Source organism: Myxocyprinus asiaticus, chromosome 1 (assembly GCF_019703515.2).
Source record: "Myxocyprinus asiaticus isolate MX2 ecotype Aquarium Trade chromosome 1, UBuf_Myxa_2, whole genome shotgun sequence".
NCBI classification, from domain to species: domain Eukaryota; kingdom Metazoa; phylum Chordata; class Actinopteri; order Cypriniformes; family Catostomidae; genus Myxocyprinus; species Myxocyprinus asiaticus.
This window is the reverse complement of record NC_059344.1, coordinates 33,392,839-33,415,398: the sequence shown is the minus strand read 5'-3', so window position 1 is coordinate 33,415,398 and position 22,560 is coordinate 33,392,839. Positions and strand designations below refer to the sequence as shown.

The window sequence follows — 22,560 nt, the reverse complement described above, 5'->3', positions numbered from 1 at the left end:
CACAAGGCTGAACTGTGTTACGTGAACTGGCGGTGTGTGGTGGGCAGACTTGCTGTGTGCCTCATAGCCAGCGCACCAGGTCGACATGTAACCTCCCCCAACACAGTTATGAGTGTCAAACGGCCCTTTTTGGGGACAAGTCGACTACCCAGAGATAGAGACAGGCTTAATGCAGTTGTGGCCTCTTTCCCCTTCTTTTTCCACTCCCTAAAAAAGAAGGGGGATTATCTGACTGGGCCGCCAGGTCTAGTCGGGGGGGTGTCCCTCCCAAGGGGAGGACACCGCGGAGACCACACCTCGCCCCAAGAGAGGGGGGGATATTTAAATGGAAGAATACATCACATGGTCTTTCCAACCATGTGGAGAGCCTTCAAGGTAGATCCTGCCCAATGGGGGAGGAGTTACTACAACATGGAGACTGAGGGGCTCTGCCCAAGGAAGACGCAGTTTGCCAGTAGGGAAACGAACTAGCGGAAGATATAGATCGCATGGGGTTAGCCTTACAGGGAACCGCCACATGCGGAGCACCTACCCCAGAACCGGGCTCTTAGTTAGCGCGTGTACTGGTCCGGCAGCGAGTCTCTCCGAAAACTCGACTGCCACAGGGCTCGGAGGAAGTCAACCAGGGAACAACTTTTGTGAACACTACTGGGAATTAACAGCGCACGTCTTCAGCTCAAAAGGAGGTGGAAGGCGCTATGTGCAAGCGATACACCAGGCCGGCTATCCCAGGCTTATCCGCTTGTGTTGCGTGCCACTACCTGGGACGAAACCGCTTCCACCCGGAGGTTGTAGAACCTTGCAAAGGTGTTGGGTGTTGCCCAGCCTGCTGCTCTGCAAATGTCTGTTAGAGAGGCACCTCTGGCCAGGGCCCAAGAAGCCGCTACACCACGGGTAGAATGGGCTCGTAGCCCTACCGGGGGTGGCATGTTTTGGGCGAGACATGCCATAGTTATGGCGTCAATGAGCCAGTGGGCGATCCTCTGCTTGGAGACAGTGCTTCCTTTCCGCTGTGCACCAAAGCAGACAAAGAGCTGCTCAGAGATTCTAAAGCTCTGCGTGCGATCCAAATAGATGCGTAAAGCGTGCACCGGACACAGCAACGACAGGGCTGGGTCTGCCTCCTCCTGGGGCAGCGCTTGCAGGTTCACCACCTGGTCCCTAAAAGGAGTGGTGGGAACCTTGGGCACATAGCCCGGTCGGGGGTCTCAGGATCACGTGAGAATAGCCCGGACCGAACTCCAGGCACGTTTCGCTGACAGAGAACGCTTGCAGGTCACCTACCCTCTTGATGGAAGTGAGCGCAGTCAGGAGGGCAGTCTTCAAGGAGAGTGCCTTAAGCCCGGCTGACTGCAAAGCTCGAAGGGGGCTCTCTGTAGACCCTGAAAAACTACAGAGGTCCGATGAGGGAACAAGGCGCGGCCTGGAGGGATTCAGCCTCCTGGCGCCTCTTAGGAACCTGATGATCAGATCATGCTTCCCTAAGGACTTACCGTCGACTGTGTCGCGGTGTGCTGCTATGGCAGCAACGTACACCTTCAAGGTGGAAGGGGACAGCCTCCCTTCCAACCTCTCTTGCAGGAAGGAAAGCACTGATCTGACTGCGCACCTCTGGGGGTCTTCCTGACGGGAAGAACACCACTTAGCAAACAGACGCCACTTAAAGGCATACAGGCGCCTCATAGAGGGAGCCCTAGCCTGAGTGAACGTGTCTACCACCGCAGGTGGGAGACAGCTTAGGTCTTCCACATCCCGTCCAGGGGTCAGACATGGAGATTCCAGAGGTCTGGGCACGGGTGCCGGATGGTGCCCCTTCCCTAAGAAAGAAGGTCCTTCCTCAGGGGAATTTGCCCAGGGGGAGCTGTCACGAGAAGCGTGAGGTCCGAGCGCCACGTCTGGGCAAGCCAGTAGGGTGCTTACCAGGATGACCTGACCTTGCACAGGGTCTGTGCGAGCAGGCTCACTGGGGGAAAACGCATATTTGCGAATGCCAGGGGACCAGCTGTGTGCCAGCGCGTCTATGCCGAGGAAGGCCTTGGTGAGGGCGTACCAGAGCGGGCAGTGGGAGGATTCTTGGGAGGTGAACAGGTGCACCTGTGCCTGACCGAATCGACTCCAAATCAGCTGGACCACCTGAAGGTGGAGTCTCCACTCTCCCTTGAGGGTAACCTGTTGTTACGGCGCGTCTGCCGAAGTGTTGAGGTTGCCCGGGATGTGAGTGGCTTGCAGCGACTTGGTGCTGCTAACTCCGTTGGAGGAGACGGCGGGCGAGTTGTGACATACAGCAGGAGCGCAGACCGCCTTGGCGGTTGACATATGCTACCGCTGCCGTGCTGTCTGTCCAAACTAGCACGTGCTTGCCCTGGATCAACGGCCGGAACCTCCGCAGGGCGAGCAGAATTGCCAGTAACTCGAGGCAGTTGATGTGCCAACGCAGCCACGGACCCGTCTAGAGGCCGGCGGCCGCGTGCCCATTGCCAACAGTGCCCCAGCCTGTTTTGGAGGCATCTGTCATGACCACGACGCGCCTGGAGACCAGTTCTAGGGGAACACCTGCTCATAGAAATGAGAGGTCGGTCCAAGGGCTGAAAAGACGGTGACAGACCGACGTAATGGCCACGCGGTGTGTCCCGTGGCGCCATGCCCGTCTCGGGACTCGAGTCTGGAGCCAGTGCTGAAGCGGCCTCATATGCATCAACCCGAGCGGGGTGGCCACCGCCGAGGATGCCATATGCCCCAGGAGCCTCTGAAAAAGTTTCAGTGGAACCGCTGTTTTCTGTTTGAACGCCTTCAAACAGGCCAGCACCGACTGGGTGCGCTCGTTCGTATGGTGCGCCATCAAGGAGACTGAGTCCAACTCCAAACCGAGAAAAGAGATGCTCTGAACCGGGAGGAGCTTGCTCTTTTCCCAGCTGACCCGAAGCCCTAGTCGGCTGAGGTGTGAGAGCACCAGGTCCCTGTGTGCGCATAACACGTCTCGAGAGTGAGCTAAGTTTAGCCAATCGTCGAGATAGTTGAGAATGCGAATGCCCACCTCCCTTAACGGGGCAAGGGCAGCCTCTGCGATCTTCGTAAAGACGCGAGGAGACAGGGACAGGCCGAAAGGGAGGACTTTGTACTGATACGCCTGACCCTCGAACGTGAACCGCAGGAAGGGTCTGTGTCGAGGAAGGATCGAGACGTGAAAGTACGCATCCTTCGGGTCTACCGCCGCGAACCAATCTTGATGCCGGACACTCGCTAGAATGCATCTTTGCGTCAGCATCTTGAACGGAAGTCTGTGTAAGGTCCGGTTCAGCACTCGCAGGTCCAAGATTGGCCGCAACCCACCGCCTTCTTTCGTTACAATGAAGTAGGGGCTGTAAAACCCCTTCTTCATCTCGGCTGGAGGGACAGGTTCTATCGCGTCCTTCCGTAGGAGGGTAGCGATCTCCGCGCAAGGTAGCAGCGTTTCCGTCTTTCACCAAGGTGAAGTGGACACCGCTGGACCTGGGTGGATGCCCGGCGAAGTGAATCGCGCAGCCGAGTCGGACGGTCCTGACCAGCCCTCGTGACCGACTGGAAGGCGCAAGCCATGCGTCCAAGTTCCGCGCAAGGGGGACCAAAGGGACAACGTCATCGGATGTACCGGCAGGTGGGGCCTCACGGCGGGGCGGAGCTCGAGGTGCCACACCACATCGTGGCCGTGCTGAGTCCGAGGACATCGAAGCACTTACCTGGCTCCTTGTGACCACCCCCGGAACAGCCTGGGACGGGGGAGGAAGAGGCCTGTCCTCGTGACCCGTGGAGACTGTCACATCGGGGGCGGATTTGTGCCACAGCTGGGCGCTCAGGGTGGGAGACTGCCGCTGGAGCGCCAACCTGCCAAATGGAGTGTTGGACGGTGGTTGTGATGCCGGCTGTACACACCGGATATGTGACCCAGGGAACAAGGAAACCACTCTTGCTGAGCTTTTGAGTACTGCAGCCGCTTGGGCATGCAGCGCAATTAAATGCAAAAGGTAACAAAAAGATGAAGATCTGCTTACCAGCTCCAGAGCAGCGGGTTTCGTTGTCCCTGGGTCGCTCATCTCAAGGGTGCTTTGAAGCCTTTCACGGGTTCTGGGCGGCCACGAGACGGGTGGTGTCTGCTTCCTGCGGTGGGCTCCACGCCGGGGCCAGGCCGAAGGGGCGGGCTGCGGCGGAGCCAGTGCAGTCACCGCAGGGGGACACCCTCGGCGATGAATAGATGGGGTGCGGGATCTTGAGCCGCGCCGGAGCAGGATAAGCCAGCTAGCATCCATCTACTGCTCTACCATCGAGAACTGCTGGGCAAAGTCCTCGACGGTTTCGCCGAATAGGCCCGCCTGGGAAATGGGGGCAGCAAGGAATCGTGTCCTGTTGGCCTCACCCATCTCGACCAGGTTGAGCCAAAGGTGGCGCTCCTGGACCACTAGTGTGGCCATCGTCCGCCCGAGAGACTGCACCGTGACCTCCGTCGCTCGGAGAGCGAGGTCGGTCGCCGAGCACAGTTCCTGCATCAATCCCGGGGCGGAACTACCCTCGTGCAGTTCCTTTAGCGCCTTGGCGGACTTGCAGGAGAGCCATGGCGTGCAGGGCGGAGGCGGCTTGTCCAGCGGCACCGTAGGCTTTGACCGTCAGAGACGACGTAAACCTACAGGCCTTGGACGGGGGCTTTGGGCACCCGCGCTCTGCGGGCATAGGTGCACCGCGAGCGCCTTTATCCACCGGGGGATTGCCGAATAACCCTTGGCCGCCCCACTATCGAGGGTAGTGAGAGCAGGGAAGCTGAAAAGATTGGGACCGGGCAGTAAAAAGTGCCTCCCGTGACCTTGTCAGCTCTTCATGCACTTCCGGGAAAAAAGGAACGGGGCGGGGTGTGGCTTTGAGCGGGAACCAATCACCGAGCCGCGAGGGTTCAGGGAAGAGCGGTGAAATCCACTCTAACCGACGCTCGCGGCTGTCCGGGAAAGCATGTCGTCATCTCCGCGTCAGCCTGTGACTGGGCAATCGACCCCGAAGGGAGGAGCCCAGCTGAGGCTTCCGACTGAACGAGCCCGCTCTCCGATGCTGCGCTCGAGAGCTCATCACTTTCGCGGGCTCCGAATAAGAGGTCGAACTCGCTGTGAGACGAGCCGGCGGACTCATCCGGAAGCCCGATCGGGGCAGACGAGCGTGCTGGGGAATGGGAGGTCGGCGGGGGGATACCCGGCGGAGGCGGTCCCATTGGGGTCCCCAAATCGCCCCTAGTGCTAGCCGCGCTGGCCTCAAACCCGTGGGTAAAAGGACCGAGGCGGGAGCCTCTGGGGTGGCTCGCTTTCTTACGAAGGCGAGTCGCGACCACAACGTTGCCATAGACATATTCTCGCAATGAGAACGTGACCATCCACGAACGCTGTCTCCGCGTGAGCAGTGCCCAGACACGAAAGACAGTGATCGTGACCGTTAGAAGGCGAGAGATAACGAGCACAACCAGGAATAACACACAATCGGAAAAGCAGCTTTAAAAAGACGCGTCTTTAAAAAGACGTTCCGTGTGTGCGCTCTTTTAGAGAAATATATACTCTTTTAGAGGGGAAAAATGCTCTTTCAGAAAATATACTTTCTAGTTTTTCTGCCGAAGCACCCAGGGGCGTTCTCTGCAGTGCACCAGTGCAGAGGAGGGAGAAGCCGCTGAAATGTGCCGTCAGATCCAGCAGGTGAATGAACAGTAGTATTCAGCTCAGTGAGCATGACCGTTCGGCTCCGAAGAGAAAATCTGAATGAGTGGTTGTATACCAGCTCCTTTTATACCCGTATGTTCAGGGGAGTGGCATGCAAATACCACTCGCCAATTTTCATTGGCCTTTTATCAAAGACCAGAGGTGTCTCGGGCTCCCAAGAGTGACCCCTAGTGTCACTACATCAACACCAACGTCGAGTGAGTGACAGATAGGTAACTATTATTTTTTTACATTACACATTCACAGTTAGTACAAAAGTGAGAAGAATCTTTGACTAATAATGGTTCATTTCAATATAATTTGAAAATGTTCATTTTTGTTCCTTGTTGTATTTGCATTTTCTACAGATACGTAAAATATGTAGACGTGTATATTTATTTTCTTCAAAGCAAAGCTTAGAGTCCTATTAATATAAAATATATTAGTTGGATTGGTTTAATTTCACCTCACCTCACAGTTTTTAAATGAACTTTTACACATTTGCAAAACATGCAGTTTTGTTTGGATCCATCTTGTTCAATTCTATATTGAGCATGTACTTGTGTTTGTTATAGTGACCAGTCTAATGTTCGGCGGATGCACACAGCTGTGAAGCTGAATGAGGTTATTGTTAATAGGTCCCATGATGCCAGACTGGTTCTGCTGAACATGCCCGGTCCTCCACGCAATCAAGAGGGAGATGAAAACTGTATCCTTCACATAGGGTTGTCAGTCTGCCTATATAATGTTACTGTTGAAAGTTTGTTTAAATTTACCACTCATTCACATTGGTGTAGACATTACATTTCTTTATATATTTCCCAGGCTGTTTCTTTAATGCAGAGCTTTCAGATATGGAATTTCTTGAGGTGTTGACTGAAGGTCTAGAAAGAGTACTTCTTGTAAGAGGTGGAGGACGTGAGGTCATCACCATATATTCCTAACAGACCAAAGATCAATACATAGGCCTAAATACATTTTTTAAAAAGTGTTATTTAAAATTATGCGTACTGAACTACACACCATCTTATGCCAGCCTAGACATATCTGTCATGATTATAAAGGGGCACTGATGTGCACAACCAGATAAATTAATTTCACTTCAAATCCTTCAATGCATGTTTGGGCTGTTTCAAATGTGTACCTTTCCAAATGAACTCATTCCACCTTCATACCATTACAATTAGTTCTGAATTTAGGCCATGATTGCAACACATGAAAATAATAACCTTTTATTCTAGCAACAGCAATCCTTGTGTAAAAATGAGTACAGAATATCTCTGTTAACAGTAGAGCGTTTGCCAGCAGCAATACATATCTGTGATGATGATGAAGCAAAAAGTACTTTCAACGTCAACAATATTAGAGGCAATTAAGACTTGGGTAACTCATCAAGAAAACTGTAACAATTCATTATATTTGAAACCTTAACATTTTTGTACACAACATGAAACATTGTTTTATACACTATGACAACATGCAAAGGAGGAAGACTTTATCATGACTCTAACTGGAAAAGTTAACAAATGAGTGTTCCAGATACATCCAAGACAGTCATTCAGAACACAAGTGCTGAAATTAAATTTCCACGGGTTCTTGTAATTATTTTATTTATTTTGTCCTTATTATTTATTTGTAGAAACGCCCATTATTGTATTGAAAGTATTAGCTTCAGAAAATAACCAAAGGAACAGGGGCCTGATTCACAAAACGTTCTTAAGATAATTCTGCTTAACTTCCCATTTTCTTCTTAATTTCTAACTTAAGAAAATTGTTAAGAATGTTCTGTATTCCCAAAAAAATTTCCTAAGAAAGTTCTTATATTTTTTCTTAAGATTGTTCTTAACAAAAAACTTGTTCTTAAAACATTTTTTTTTTTTCTCTCTCAAAAATTGTCGTAAATAACATCTTAAAAGTTAGGCTAACCACCTCACAGTTATCTTAAATCCCTAAAGGTAAGATGTTTAATGAATTTACTGGGTTGCTTCAAATGTGACGCATTCTATAAAATTGAGTCAGAGGTCGCGATGGGCTATTTATACAGAAGTGTGATTTTAGACCACAACACGTTTTTGATTGTTCTGTGTTTTAAGTCATTTTTATTTTCAGATTTCAAACCATATAAATGTCATCATGAAATTCAAACAATCAAAACTGAAGCTTAATTCTTAATGTGGCTAGTCAGTTCAATAAAGCGATATCTCGTCGCAATCGTAAGAGTCCATAGAAACTTCCAGAATTTACATAAAAAAATTATAGCTTAGTGCTATATTAGTGCTTGCTACCTCAAAAAAAGGTTAATAGAAAGATACAGAGAAAGACATTTCATTGTAAATTAACTGTTCTTTTCAACATACTGCACATGCATTTTAGTGCAAAACTCAAACATTTTGGATACTAATACATAATTTTTATTCTTTCTGTAGGGCATGATGACTATACAGACAAAATTTAATGTTTGTTAAACAAATATAATTATTGGTTATTGGTCATAATGTTCTATGAACTCCCTGTATATTGTTTTATGTTATAAGATTAAACACTTGAAACAAGCAGTTGAAAAATAAATAAAATAAAAAGTTCCAATAAAGTGCTCCATGAATTAAAAAAAAAACATGCTACATGAAAATCTGTTTAAACCACAGATTCCGTTTACAAACTCGGAGTTCTTTTTTATCTTATATATTATGTTATGATCTTATATCTAAAAGATTTTACTCCACACCTCACATATTCTTGTCATGTAGCTTAACAAGACGTAAAGTTGAAGTGTCATTTTTTTGTTAAAATACTTTCTCATATCCCAGTTTAACCCTACTAGGCTCTTCTGTCATTTTTGACCGATTTCATTTTTGTTTTTTTAACAAAAAGGGTTTCCTCAGTCTGAGTGGTTCAAAACTTGGTGACTTTATTTAGATATGCAATTTGAAAAAGAAAAAAAGAAAATAATTCGATGAACAAATAAAAATAAACCATAGGAAATGAGTGGGAAAGATCCTAACAGAGTATTTTTTGTTTTTTTTTATATGTGTTGAATACAATCTATATAACAGCCCCAATGCTGAATGAACAGACACAGAAATGAAGGGGTGAGGCTATAAAACATCCAGAGTGCAAAAGATTCACACCCACTCTTACACACACACACAGAGAGAGAGAGAGAGAGAGAGAGAGAGAGAGAGAGAGAGAGAGATGAATGGGTTAGACTATGACACACACACACACAATCACATGCAGAATGCACACACAGTCGCACACAGTCCCATATACATACAGAATACTATACTGCTGTTACACTATTATTTAATCAACTAATGGGCAACTTGAGTTCTTATTTAAAAAAAAAAAAAAAAAACTTCTCTTAAAAAGTTTAATTCAAAAGCTTATTGAAAGAAAAGGCATTTCTGTTTTTCATTAGCTACAGTAATTAAATTGGTCTACTAGAAATCCATATTTAAAAAAATCTCAAGTTTAGTTTTCAAGAACTGCTTCCATACCTGACAATGTATACCTTCAAAGGAATAAATGTATCAGATTCAGCACTCAATTTAACTCTTGGTCTGAAGCCAATCTGCAATAAGACATTTGATTGTACACTGTCCTTGGTTGATGTATTGCTCTACAATTAGATTAACTGTACAAAACCTGAGATGAACCAGGCTAGAGCTGTCGCAGGCAGTAAAGGAGAATTTCTGTTTCGATAGCTTCTCTCAGAACTGATGACCGGATGGGTCAGTATCACGCGACAGCTGTTGTTTGCCTCCAAAAATGGGATTTCAACTTCACTGGGTAAAGTGTTAGACATATCATCACGCACCTGAACATATGAAGAGAGAGAGAAAAAGAGAGACGGAAATACTTAAAATGTATCCAAATGAGCTCTGACCATACTGACTCATTAAAGAGGGAAATAGTTTTCACTTGTTGCAAATGATACCAGTCAAAAAAGCCTTAAAAAAAACCCCAAAAAAACATGAGACTTGAAGTGTAGTGTGACTTCAGACAGCAGTCAAAACTCATTTCTTCTTTGGCTGTGGTCCAAATTGAACATTGGTATTAGATCAAAACTCTTCAATTTGGATGTGTGGACCTACTGCAATGGCATTTGGAGAGAAAGTAAAGAAACAGGTCAGGGGAGACAATCTGGACAACAACTGGGAGGGACAGGTTGCACAATGTGCAAATAAAAGCTGTAGTACATTTTCATCAGAGATGTTTTCAGAGGGAATAAAAGGGAAATTGGTCGTGGTGAATTCAAGTAAGAGAATTGTGATCTGAATATTAAATAACTAAGCAAATTCAGCAACTGAGCAACTTATGAGATGTTCAGCAAGAGAGAGAAAAAGCTGGATACAAGAAGGAACACAATGTGGTGTGATCATTTGCATGGGATAGCTGCATATGTTGATTGTGAAATAAAAATAGGATGTTGATGTGGTGTTAGAAAAAAAAAAGCCTAAAGGTAACGTGATATGCGTGTAGGGTATTAGTGGAAATACCATACAAATAAGGCTGGACATTGAAATGCATCTCCTTTTTGACTTCAAACTCTTCAGTTGTGTTTTGTAAGTTTGGTTTTTCTGTTGTAAATATCTCTGTGATGGTCTGATCATACCAAAATAAATGAGTCTTTGCTTGAATACCCCATCTCGTGGGCAGGGGCAGCATAATGAAGGAATAAGAGATGGAATTTCCATGAAGACATGAGCAATTTAAAATGTATTTGTTTTATGGAATCATATGTTATACATAATGTCAGTTGCAAGGGTCAATCAGCAACAGTTTGCTATGTTTGCTACATACTACTCTTTAAAAGGTCAAGATTGATTTATGCATACCTTGAGTGACTTGAATCTGAATGTTTAGAATAATAATACTTAAATATATATTCCTGACCTTTTCAACCTCTTGGAATACTCGAAGGAAGTTCAGTCTTAAAACTCCTGCCAACTCTTCCTCACTCCAGTTCCTTGACATCAGTTCCCCAATTAGAGCTGGATATTTGGATACATCCTCCAGGCCTTGAGGGAATCTGTAATAACACAGGCATTCATAAACACACACACACACACACATATACACACATGTAGATAAGGGGCATAGGCCCTCATAGAATCTGCCAAAATATTTAATAAACAAACATGCAAGAGGCAGAGGCTATGTAAAAGTTTGTGAATGACATGCATTCACATTTCTGCAGAATTCTGCAAGCACAGATCCACAGCAGGCACACATCAACGCTGTTGATTCCCAGTACCCACATAAACAGTCAACAAGAATGCATGAACAAATCGCATGAGAGCTCTGAGATATAAACATTTATTCGGTTGGTTACTTACCCATTTGCCCCATCAAAGTCTGCTCCAATCCCAATGCTTTCAGCTCCAATCACTTCCTTAATATGATCAAAATGATCTAAAACAACCACAACAACAACATAAGTCTCTGATTAAAAAAAAAAAAAAAAATGCTGAAAAACACTTAACACTGACTATGTCCCTTTATATGATGTACTGTATGTATGTTGTGTTACCAGCCAAAATAGAGACGTCTGCTTCTTTTGAGCATGCTACAAATCTGTTGTAGAAGTTTACCATGATAAGCCCGCCATTTTCTTTCTAGAAAGAAAACAGAATAACGGTCACACTTTACAATAAGTTTCCATTTGTTAACATTAGTTAACTACATTAGATAACATAATACAGCATTTATTAATCTTGGCTAATGTTAATTTCAACATATACTAATACATTTTTTAAATTAAATGTTGTATATGTTAACATTAGTCTTTATTATCTTTATTTCTTTCAGTAAGTAAAACTGATATTTTGGAGATGAGTGCTTTAGAGATCTATGCCTGTTATAGCACAATGAATGATGGTCTCACCAGGAGCAGTAGCAGGTCATCAGGTACATTGCGAGTGTCGTTACAGATAGCATGGGCTGAGGAGTGGCTGAAAATAACTGGAGCTGTAGAATGCTTCAGCACTGCTCTGGCTGTCTCCCATGATGTATGGGACAGATCAATCAGCATTCCTAACCTGTTCATTTCATTCACCACTGCCTGGGAAAAGGAAGTGAACATATACATTTTCTTTTCTTATTTATTTATTTTTTATCCCCTTTTCTTCCAATTTGGAATGCCCAATTCCCACTACTAAGTAGGTCCTCGTGGTGGCACGTTTACTCACCTCAATCTGGGTAGCAGAGGACAAGTCTCAGTTGCCTCCGCTTCCGAGACCGCCAATCTGCGCATCTTATCACGTGGCTCGTTGTGCATGACACCGTGGAGACTCCGCATGTGGAGGCTTATGTTACTCTCCGCGATCCACGCACAACTTACCAAGTGCCCCATTGAGAGCAAGAACCACTAATCGCGACCACGAGGAGGTTACCCCATGTTCAAAACAGGGCAAAACAAAGGGTTCTTATATAGAAGAGGATGAAAGGCCTGTTATAGAGGGTCAAACTCTACAAAGAACTTTGATTCAACTATCTTGTATTTAACTTTCTTAATCCGCATCTGTTTTGTTTTACATTGATTTATTGACTTATGTCTGTTGAGAAGGAACCCTTACCTTCCCAAATTCTGTCAGGCTATTTTTCTTCCGCTGGTAATATGGGTAAAGTCTAGATGAGCTCTCAGCCCTACACATTTTTGGAGAAAGTTGCAAACAATAAATGAAGTATAATAAAGGAACATTTACCAGACAGCAGGTGTGTAAGTACAGTAAGAGTATTCCTCTCAACCATTATAAAAAGACATGTTTGTAGGACTGCATACATTTTTATGAGGGTTTGATATATGTATGAGTGAGTATTTACCACGGTGTGTTGCAGGTGTGTGTAAGGGTCATGGATCTTACTCCAAGCTGGTAGAACATGCGCAGTGCTGGTAAACTGCTGTCAATGGAGTGACCTCCCTCCACACTGATTAGACATGCAATTTTTGCACTGTTTCTCATTCCTCAAACAAACACAAAAACATTACTTTGAATGTTTATCATAAATATTTGATTGCCAATTCCTGAGGGACACAAATAATTTGCAAGATTGTGTAATTCTTTGTGTAATCCTGTATATATTTTTTTTTATTGTCTCCACATCAGTATCATAAATAAGCCTCTGGCCCTGTACAACAAAATTTCCCCCTTTTTTAGTTGATTTTAGTTGGTTTTAAGTCAAAATATACTAATTACAATGTATGAAAATAAATAAATATAAATAACATGGCATTTAACATAACGTATCATTAATGAAGCTATTGTAGTTCCTATACTACGCAAAAAGTCAATTCTAAGAACTCGTATTGGAGTGTGTACTGGTGTCTCTCGCGATTGGCTTGCCTTTATCTTACAGTTGTCTGATAAGTGATCCTTAAAGTTGATCTCAATGATCCAATACCACCATCCTTCTAGATGACATGAACAGTAAGTGATATCAACCTAAATAATTTTTGGGTCATTGGGGCTAATTATACAGCTACATGCCTTGCAGATTTTTATATCAGACCTCAAACCAGTAAAGACATTAACAAAGAGTTAACTTAGACATTTGTGTTCAAACAATTAAGACTGTCGAACTTCTAAAACTATCTGCCCTGCAGAGCACAACATCTACTTCCCACAGAACTCTTGCACAAAATTCTGTGTGTGATATTTTAAATGCAAGCTGGTTGTTTTAGAATGTCTCAGGTGCCCTTCATTGGTCATATCATGTTGAGTGAGGTTACAGTATCCTTAGGCAAGTAGCTGTGAGACTGCACATGCTCTCTTCTCATTTCACATACTCAACAAGTGGAGGCAAGAATTCTGTTAATTGGAATGCGTTGAAGATTATGATTTCAACAACATCTCCGGAAATAGATTTCTGTAGTCTGTTTGTGAGGATGGAAGCATGTTTATGTCTCTAAGAGTTCCAGTAAAGAGTTCCACTGGAAAGACATAAAAGCTGAAGCAACAATTTGCAAAGTAACAAAGAAAATATATGACATGAATTTAATAAATTGACATGTATGTATCCTGTGTTTATGGGGCTGGAATCACAGAGCCTATTCATTTCTTCAATGATACAGTGATGCTGTAACAAAAGTATCCAGTGTTTGTTTGAAAAAATAAAACTAACACAACTAGACTAAGATACTGTATGTCTAGATTAGAAGCAATTCTATTAAGCTTTGTCAGCTGTGGGCAGACTCTGGAAAAGGTTGTGATTTTCTTTTTTGTTGTTTTCCCTTAGTCTCAACAAAATCATAGTCTACAAGAGATTTTGTGATTACATACAAATGTATAAACTTCCTGATATTGCAGCAGTGCTTGAAGTGAAAAAAAAAAATAAAAAAAAAAAGCGCAGGTACTCTCCATGTTAGTATTAAATTATAATTGTTTTTTTATTATTTATTTATTTAGGTAAATGATACTCGGACACCACTTTTATTCCCAACATGTTTATTTAAAAATAAATAATTACATTCGGGGGTTACTATATGCCAGGGCTCTTCAACTACTTTCTTAGGGGGCTAGATTATCCAGATGAAAACACAATGGGGGCCAAACATTTTTCCATATTTTTCTTACCTAACATTTTCATTGTAATAAACATGTTAACAATAAACATGAAAAACAAAACACTTAATATTGTGTTTGTTTACATTAAAAAAGTCAGTGGAATTTAATTAATATATTTTAAGGTCTGGCCATAAATTCCTTTTAAGATCTGGCTAAAGAACAAAATGGACCTCACACCCTCGAATAACCAGCAGGTTTCGATTAACTTTACTTTGAAAATAAAAACATACACTACAATGTAGGATTATTGTTTATGAAAACAGAGGAAGAACATTTAGATCTGCTAAAGTCTGTATATCTTTGACAATATCAACCCACATGAGCAATCTAACATAGAAATGTCTTTAGATAAAATAATGAAAAAATGCAATGCCTGTTCTTCCCTTTTCTCTATTATCCTCCCATTCAGGGGGGGAAAATGAGCCTCTTCTTGACCTGCACATATGGTGAATTTGTGCAGGAAACAGATATTTGTGCAAATAATCATTGGTAAACAGAGAAAAAAAATTATTTGATGATGTTTGGGATTGAGAACTCACACACGTCTGATTATAGAACCAAACACAATCAGGATATATGCATGTATGCAGGTTTAATGATGCATCACCTTATCACTTTTTAGGAGCATGACTGACCCTGAATAGATGAGACATACCCGTTTAACACTTGAAGAATGGAGAATAAAAGCAAACATTTGTGTATTTTTTTTTAAAGGTTCGGATTTCATCATCAATTTCTCTTTTGTTGAAAAAGGTTGTGCATATGAGCTGACATCACTTCTGTAACAGCTGTTAAGTATTTTTTAAGTCTGTAGTTTTGACTGCATCTTCTAAGCAATTTGCATAAATACATTTGATTGAATAAGACACGATAAAATGTGCTCACCTTAAAAGTTGCTGGTTCATGTTTTAAAGAGCAGTGTAACTGAACTAAGCCCAGACAAGCTTAAACACGCACACTCCGGTCCGGAACTGGACCACGGATTGTTTCTGATGACCGCTGATGCTGCTGCACGTGCCGCTGAGTGTTGTTAAACTCACCACTGAGTTTTGTGCAGAAAGCGCTCGGATGTTCAGACTTAAAATAAATAAATTACATTGTACCGGGAGACTCTGAAAAGTGGTGGTACACAAGAAAAACTGCCGGTACTCTGTTGACTAAATTAGAAAAGTGCAGGTACTGCGTACCGGTAAGTACTCGGCCACTTCAAGCACTGTATTGCAGCATGCATGTTTTAATATGTTAAAACTAAAGGACAGTATTGATTGAATTCCTCAAATTGTTCAGCATATCCTTTAAAACATCAGACAGGTCTGTTCAATTACAAGAAAGGGAAAGTGTTCTTTTTGAGGGGTGGGGGCAATAGTACCTCCAGCTGTCGTGACCAGTTCCAACTCTTGGTTTTCAGTACACAGACGACGAATGACATCAATCTGTTCCATAGTCAGTCTGACAGCATCCTTGTCCTGAGCCGTACATAACACATATGCTGCAAAGATCTGACAAACATAAAGTGCTTAAGTCTCTCCAGTCAGGTACGGATTACACAAAGAGCCAACTGGGCACTCTTGTGGCCCTTTTTTTGAGCAATTGGAGGTTTCAGTGGACATTATGTCATAATACATGATAGGGTAAGAGGAGGAGAGTGCAGATAATCAACAGAAAGTTGTTTTAATGATAGAAATTTGCTTTAGACAATATTACCAAGAGAAGTTTTTGGATCAAAATTACATTAAAATGTTTAAAAATGGACTGGCATAAACTCACAAATAATATGAAAGCCACCAAAGCATACAGTATGTTGAGATATGCGATGTAATTGTTATGTAATTTTCTAGCAATATAACAATTATAACAATAACAATGAATCTCTAAAAACCCAACAATCATACAATGCCTGTGGAACTACACAATTTAGAAGCGGTGTGTGACTTTGGGGAGTCAGGGGCAGAACAGCTTTGGACCTTTTGTTCCGTCTATGTCCAATAACTAAGTAAAGCATAGTTTATGATTTCTAATGGTACAAAAATGATAGTTCCCATAACTAGCAGATGACTGAATTAGACAAAATTAAAAAGTTTGTTAGGATCAAGCAGAAAAAAAATTACCTGTCCTCCAACATGACCAGCAGTGAGGCGAGTGATATCTGTAGCCAATTTAGGAATATTGTGCGGATTGAGTTGACTCAGTTTGTTTTTATACTGTATTCGCAGACGCAGCGCCAGGTCATTGTGACTGGGTGAAGAGGAAGATAAGCAGTATTAATTGTGAAATCATAAGATGTCACATGTACTGTACTATTTTCATTACAGGTTTTTCTCCATTATGTGTACAGACATGACTCGTTCATCATCCAGTATTCCTGTCACATGTTTGTGTTTAATTTCATGTTTTCATGAATTTGATTTCATGTCTTTTATTTGGAAATTTTGTTGCTTGTTTGTCATTTAACTCTCATGTTCCATCATGTTTATTAGTCTAGTCTTTTGATTGGTTCTTGTTAATCTTATCAGATCTGTTTTATCATTGGTTGTCATGTTACCCTGTCTGTGTATTTGTAACCCTCATGTTCGAGTATTCTGCAATGATGTGGCAGGCAAGCGCGACAAGAATGATGATGATGACGAGACAAAGACGATGAAGACCCCAAGTACAGTTTATTAACTAAAAACTACAAAGTATCCAAAACAAAACAAACACCATGAGCAAGAAACACAACAATGTTACATTCACTCAATCAATACTCAACAACAGACAAGAGAACATGAGGGCTATAAATACACAAACAGGGGTAACATGACAACCAATGGGAAAACTGAACTAATAACAAGATAACTAGACAATGAAACAAGAACCAATGATAAAACAGAACTGATAACAAGATAACAAGACTATACACAAGAACCAATCAAAAGACTAATAAACATGGTGGAACATAAGGGTCACATGACAAACAAGGAAATCACATGACAAACAAGGAACTAAATTTAATAATAAAAGACATGAAATCAAAACATGAAATTGAACAAAAACACACAAACGTGACAATACCATTCATTCGTTTTTCTCTTAAATTTGTTTAATGCACAGAGTTAAATAGATAGAGTAAAGAGAGACCTACCCATCGATTAGTGGATATTTTGTCATAATATCCAGTGCTCTGCTGGTTTCAGATATTACTCCATGAAGAAGTGAGAGAAGGGTGCAAATGAACCAGAGTATCCATGGGCCACTGATGCTTGCTTCTTTGTATATCAACATCCTATGATGCTGATAATAGAAATAAGTGATATGAAGTATTAGGTGAAATAAATAATAACAAAAAAGTTGTGCTCCATTATTTTTAGTCACTTTGTTCAGAAACACATTTTGAGTGTTATGCACTAAAGGAAAACATTCATATTACAATATCAGCCAACATTTAAACGATTATATCTTGACAAAGGTTTGGAGTAGAAACATAATTATTATATCATTAGAAAGCTTAAATTTGATGATAGCGCATATAACTCAAATGAACCCAATGGTCTAACTTTAATTCTAACTTTAATTTTTCACTTCAAAATAAATAAATAAAAATGTTCCTCCTCCAAATGAAATGTGTTACTGTAGCCTACCCATGAATCCCCCATCATCAAATACACATAAAAAACAGATCACTATTATCAGTATACAAATATACAAAAAATTGTCAACTTTGTCCGTCTCATATACAGTACATGTCTTAACAAATAATGCCATAAATAGTTTTCATTTCTCAATTAACATCATACAATGTCCATTAAACATGAAAAAAGCTAAACCAATATTTGGTGTGACCACCTTTGCCTTCAAAACAGCAAAATGTAGGCTGTCTCAGTTGCTTCTGTTTCTTCATGTAATCCAAGACTGACTCAATGATGATGAGATCCGGGCACTGTGGTGGCCATACCATCTGTTATAGGGCTTCTAGTTCTTCTTCTATTCAATTCTATTTGCAAAGGGAATGTTGAAATCTAAAATTGGTATTTCCTAATGATACACTAAAAGCAGAATATTTAAAATAACCATCTTAAGACAAATGTTTTTTGTGAAAAATATAATGCGCCTAAGACTTTTCACGGTACTGTATATGCATGGTTGGGAGGATTACTTCTGAAATGTATTCCACTACAGATTACAGAATACATGCTGTAAAATAATTTAACGGAGTATTCCGTTAGATTACTCAAGGTCAGTAACGTATTCTAAATACTTTGGATTACTCCTTCAGCACTGGTAGATTTTTTCACTTGTTTTGACTATAAAAACTCTGTCAGTACAGTAAGACAAAATACACATGTTAAAAATACATTCTCTGAAAAACCTAAATATCTTATGCGTGTTGTTTCTAAAACAAGATCAATCAAATTGATCTTGTTTTAAGCATTTTTAGATATTTTTACAGAAAAACAATACAAAAATTATTATCAAGAATATGATTTTTGCCCTAATATCAAAGGTCTTATTAGAAAAAATGAAATTATGATCCAACATGAATTTTCTTGATAAAAAAATATGATCGTGACTGGTAACGTGCATGTAAAATGGCTAGAAATAGCATTTTAGCTTAGTGTAAAGCTGACAGTTTACACAAGGTTTATTTCTATTTCTTCTGCTCTAAACTTACTTCAAACGTACTTCTCTGTCTGCTTGTATGAATATAACACATCATAAGAAAGTGTTTCACCGCTGTTCAAATGCACTTTGGATCACATCATTTATATGTATAAATGTTTTCCATCTGAAAAGACTAAATATTAAATGAAACAAATGACAATAAAATGCAAAGTAATCTCTTCAGTAATCAAAATACTTTTTGAATGTAACTGTATTCTACATACCAATGATTTAAATTGTAACTGTAGTGAAATACAGTTCCTTATATTTTGCATTTTAAATACGTAATCCCGTTACATGTATTCCGTTACTCCCCAAAACTGTGTATATGTTTTTATATACAGTATCTATAATGTCAAAATTAACAAAAGCATAGCCATTCACTAAATGTACTAAAAATAATTAATCTAATAGTGACATCTATTGTTGTTCGATGATTTCATTTTTTGATAATTTTTTTACTGTTTACATTATTGCTGGTAAGTCATTAAAAAGCAAATATATTAATGATATATTTTTAATTCTTTTTGTATTTTTAGTTAATTTACTTCATTTCATACAACCTCAATTCCAAAAAAAAATAAATAAATTGGGACTGTATGCAAAATGTCAATAAAAACAAAAAGTCATTTGTAAATTCTATTCACCCTTTGCTATATTGGAACACTACAACAACACATTATTTTATGTTTTACCTTGTGAAATTAATAGTTTCCTTTTTTTTTTTTTTTTTTAAATATGCTTATTTCAGATCACATGATTGCATCATGCTCAAAAAAGTTGGAACAGTTGAGCGTTACTGTGTAACATAATTTCTTCAAATAACACTTAAGCGTTTGGACAATGAGGGAACAAGTTAAATTTGGCAAGCAGAATTTTCTACCATTCATCTATTATGCAAGATTTCAGCTGCAGAATTGTACGGGGCCTTCATTGGGGTATTGTGCACTTCATAATGCACCACATATTTTCAATTAGAGACAGGTCAGGACTGTAGGCAGGCCAGTTTAGCACCCCCACCAGAGACTACTTATTTATGAGAGATGGGCCACTTCTATTAAAATGAATGGGAAAAATTGGAATGCCCAACCAAGGAGCTCTAGCACCCAACGGTCAATGGATTTTAGAAAGGAAGTCCCACCTTACAGGTAAAAGAGCCAATCACCTTTTAGACAGAGACATCGACTGTCAATCAACTCAAGAACACGCATGTGTATTAGCTACACAAGCTGGGAAAATTGTGCTTTTTAGCATAATATGAGGTAAAAAAAAAAAAAAAAAAAATTATGATACCAGTGTTGTCAGATTTTACTGCTGATTTGAAATATGTTGTTTAAACATAGGCTTGGCTAGCATTTTTTTAGATTTCAGTGTTCCCCGATTCAAGTAGATAGGAGCTGCACTGTCATGACTGGAAATAAGCCTCCAGGGAGCGTTCCAAAGATGGCTGACAGTGGACTCACTTACTAGAAAGACTATGCCCACGCCCTCTGCTTATACAGCCAAGCACTTGTAATCCAGGCAGAATTTGCTTGGAAAATGCAGGAACATCCCTGGAAAAGACAGCATCTGGATGGCGGTAGGCTATTTGTTGCTCCAAATTTCTACAAACCTTTCTGCATTAATGGTGCCCTCACAGATGTGCAAGCAATTTACCCATACCATGGGCACTGACACACCCCCATACCATGACTCGCACTGGCTTTTGGACCTGATGCTGATAACAGCTTAGATGGTCCTTTTCCTCTTTGGCCTTGGAGAACACAATGGCTTTTTTTTTTTTTTACTATTTGAAATGTGGACTCAAAACACAATTCCACAGTTCTACTTTCCATCTCGGATGAAACCGAGACCAGAGAAGTCTGGACAGTGTTGATGTATGGCTTCTGCTTTGCATGTTAAAGCTTAATTTGCATCAGTGGATACAGTGCAAATGGTGTTGATTGACAAATGTTTACCGAAGTATTCCTGAACCCATGTCAAAATATCCATTACAGATGAATGTAATTTTTTAAGACAGTGACACCTGAGGGATTGGAGATCACGCATATTCAGAAGTGGTTTTCGGCCTTGCCCTTTAAGCACTAAGATTTGACTGGATTCCTTGAATGTTTTAACTATATTGTGCACTGTAGAGGGTCAAATGCCCAAAATCCTTCCAATTTGACTTTGGGGAACATTGTTCTCAAAGTGCTGAATTATTTATTAACACATCTGTTGGCAAATTGGCAAGCCTCCAGCCTCAACCCATCCTTGCTCTTGAAGGACAAGGCTTTTTTGGAGGCTCCTTTTACACTATATAACAAGATTGCCTCACCTGTTTCATATCACCTTGTTATTTCAACTGGTCATTGTTATTAGTCTTAAATTGCACCTGTCTCAACTTTTTTTGGAATGTGTTGCAGAGGCATCAATTTCAGGAAAAAAAAGTATATCTTCAAAAAGCTGTTGATTATGTTTTACACATGAAAACTACACTGTCTTTAAACTGTTTTTATTTGAAGACAAGTCAAAGTACGTTTACAAATCACTTATTTTTGTTTTTATTGGCATTTTGCATACTGTTCCAACTTTTCTAGAAGTGGGCGTGTACTTAATTTAGTTACTTAGTACTTAAGTATTCAAGTATTGAAGTATTCTTCTCAAATCAATGTCAATAAATATTACCCCCTTACATGTAAAGTGACAACACCCCACGCTATGGGTCAATATGTGTTAAATGAACTGTATCTTTTTTGGGGGGGGACGGTACGGTAGTAATGTTCAGCAATTATTATGTCATCAAGACTTCGATGTAGCTATATGTTTTTACAGTAAATGTCTTCTAACCCTACCTTACTCCGACTTCAGTAGAGTACAAAGTGTGACAAATAACCCCAGTGTCCCCTACTCCGTTATGTCCAACACAGCTTCCAAAACAGCATTAAACACGCCCGAAATGCCAAACATAATGTCTATTTAGAGACCATATGTAAAAGACACAACATATTATAAATATAAGCACTATTACTTACCGCCTTAGGATGCTTGGTTTAAAGTTCTCATCGACATGGAGAGATATCTAGACTGTATGAGGTTATGCGTCTGTAAACTGCTCTTCTTTGCGGAACTTGATAAGACAGGATTTGGTCGTGTCTTGTACATTACAGTTTTTCCTCAGTTTACGGTAAAGTGCTTTGCCAATCGTAGAAGTGTCGCCCTCTTCTGCGTGACATAAACATAAACACTGCCACATTTGGACGGTATAACTGCGGGCAGATGTGAGCAAGACAAATATTCTGCCTGACTTTCACAAATTTTACAACCACAACAATAATAAAACAATAACAAAAGACCAAACAAATATGAAATAAGAAGAATCTATTAAATGTATATAACAATATAGAACCAAAAACCAAAATAAATAAATAAATACAAAGATGACCTGCTTTCTATTTTCAGTGAACACATGCTACAGGTATCTTCAGTCAATACTTTCTTCCTTTCATGTTATTTGTGGTGCATGATGCTCTTTGAGGGTGCACTTGGTCTTAACAAATATCAACAGTTAATAAAGCTCTCCACGCCAAACCAGCCTAGTTGCAGGACTAAGTTTTATATAGAACTTGGAACATAGACTTTTTAGAACACGGCCTGACATTAAAAAGCAAGAA

General features: G+C 41.0%; 2 protein-coding genes across 6 annotated transcripts in view; one reads left to right on the top strand and one right to left on the bottom strand.

Moving 5' to 3' along the window:
* The window catches only part of LOC127448372 (solute carrier family 12 member 4-like), a 36,500-nt gene extending 28,208 nt beyond the window's left edge, over nucleotides 1–8,292 (top strand). For all 4 annotated transcript variants that reach the window (XM_051710844.1, XM_051710862.1, XM_051710871.1 and 1 more), the window contains 2 exons: nucleotides 6,278–6,411; nucleotides 6,555–8,292. In XM_051710844.1, the coding sequence (XP_051566804.1) occupies nucleotides 6,278–6,411; nucleotides 6,555–6,646 (226 nt within the window). In that variant the 3' untranslated portion in view covers nucleotides 6,647–8,292. The remainder of the gene's footprint in view (nucleotides 1–6,277; nucleotides 6,412–6,554) is intronic.
* Nucleotides 8,293–8,586: 294 nt separating this feature from the next.
* On the bottom strand, nucleotides 8,587–22,078 carry LOC127448442 (dipeptidase 2-like). 2 transcript variants are annotated; one of them, XM_051710973.1, is made up of 12 exons: nucleotides 21,922–22,073; nucleotides 18,092–18,239; nucleotides 17,391–17,539; nucleotides 16,378–16,504; nucleotides 15,639–15,768; nucleotides 12,528–12,669; nucleotides 12,281–12,350; nucleotides 11,590–11,766; nucleotides 11,236–11,320; nucleotides 11,042–11,117; nucleotides 10,599–10,734; nucleotides 8,587–9,519 (listed from the first exon to the last, which is right to left on the bottom strand). In XM_051710973.1, exons 3-12 carry the CDS (start codon nucleotides 17,528–17,530, stop codon nucleotides 9,328–9,330), a joined length of 1,275 nt encoding a protein of 424 aa, XP_051566933.1. In that variant the 5' UTR covers nucleotides 17,531–17,539; nucleotides 18,092–18,239; nucleotides 21,922–22,073; the 3' UTR covers nucleotides 8,587–9,327. The 2 variants fall into 2 exon arrangements, with proteins under 2 accessions (XP_051566933.1, XP_051566925.1); XM_051710965.1 differs by lacking the exon at nucleotides 18,092–18,239 and having other exon boundaries at nucleotides 21,922–22,078.
* Nucleotides 22,079–22,560: the final 482 nt, after the last annotated feature.

What these genes read in the sequence shown, in the direction of transcription:
- LOC127448442 (XM_051710965.1), bottom strand. Translation starts at nt 17,530, where the DNA reads ATGTTGATATACAAAGAAGCAAGCATCAGTGGCCCATGGATACTCTGG. An exon ending in ACTGGTCACGACAGCTGGAG is followed by an intron (nt 12,670 to 15,638) that starts GTACTATTGCCC and finishes TGTTTGTTTGAG; the next exon opens with GAATGAGAAACAGTGCAAAA. An exon ending in GCCTGACAGAATTTGGGAAG is followed by an intron (nt 11,767 to 12,280) that starts GTAAGGGTTCCT and finishes TCCTTTTCCCAG; the next exon opens with GCAGTGGTGAATGAAATGAA.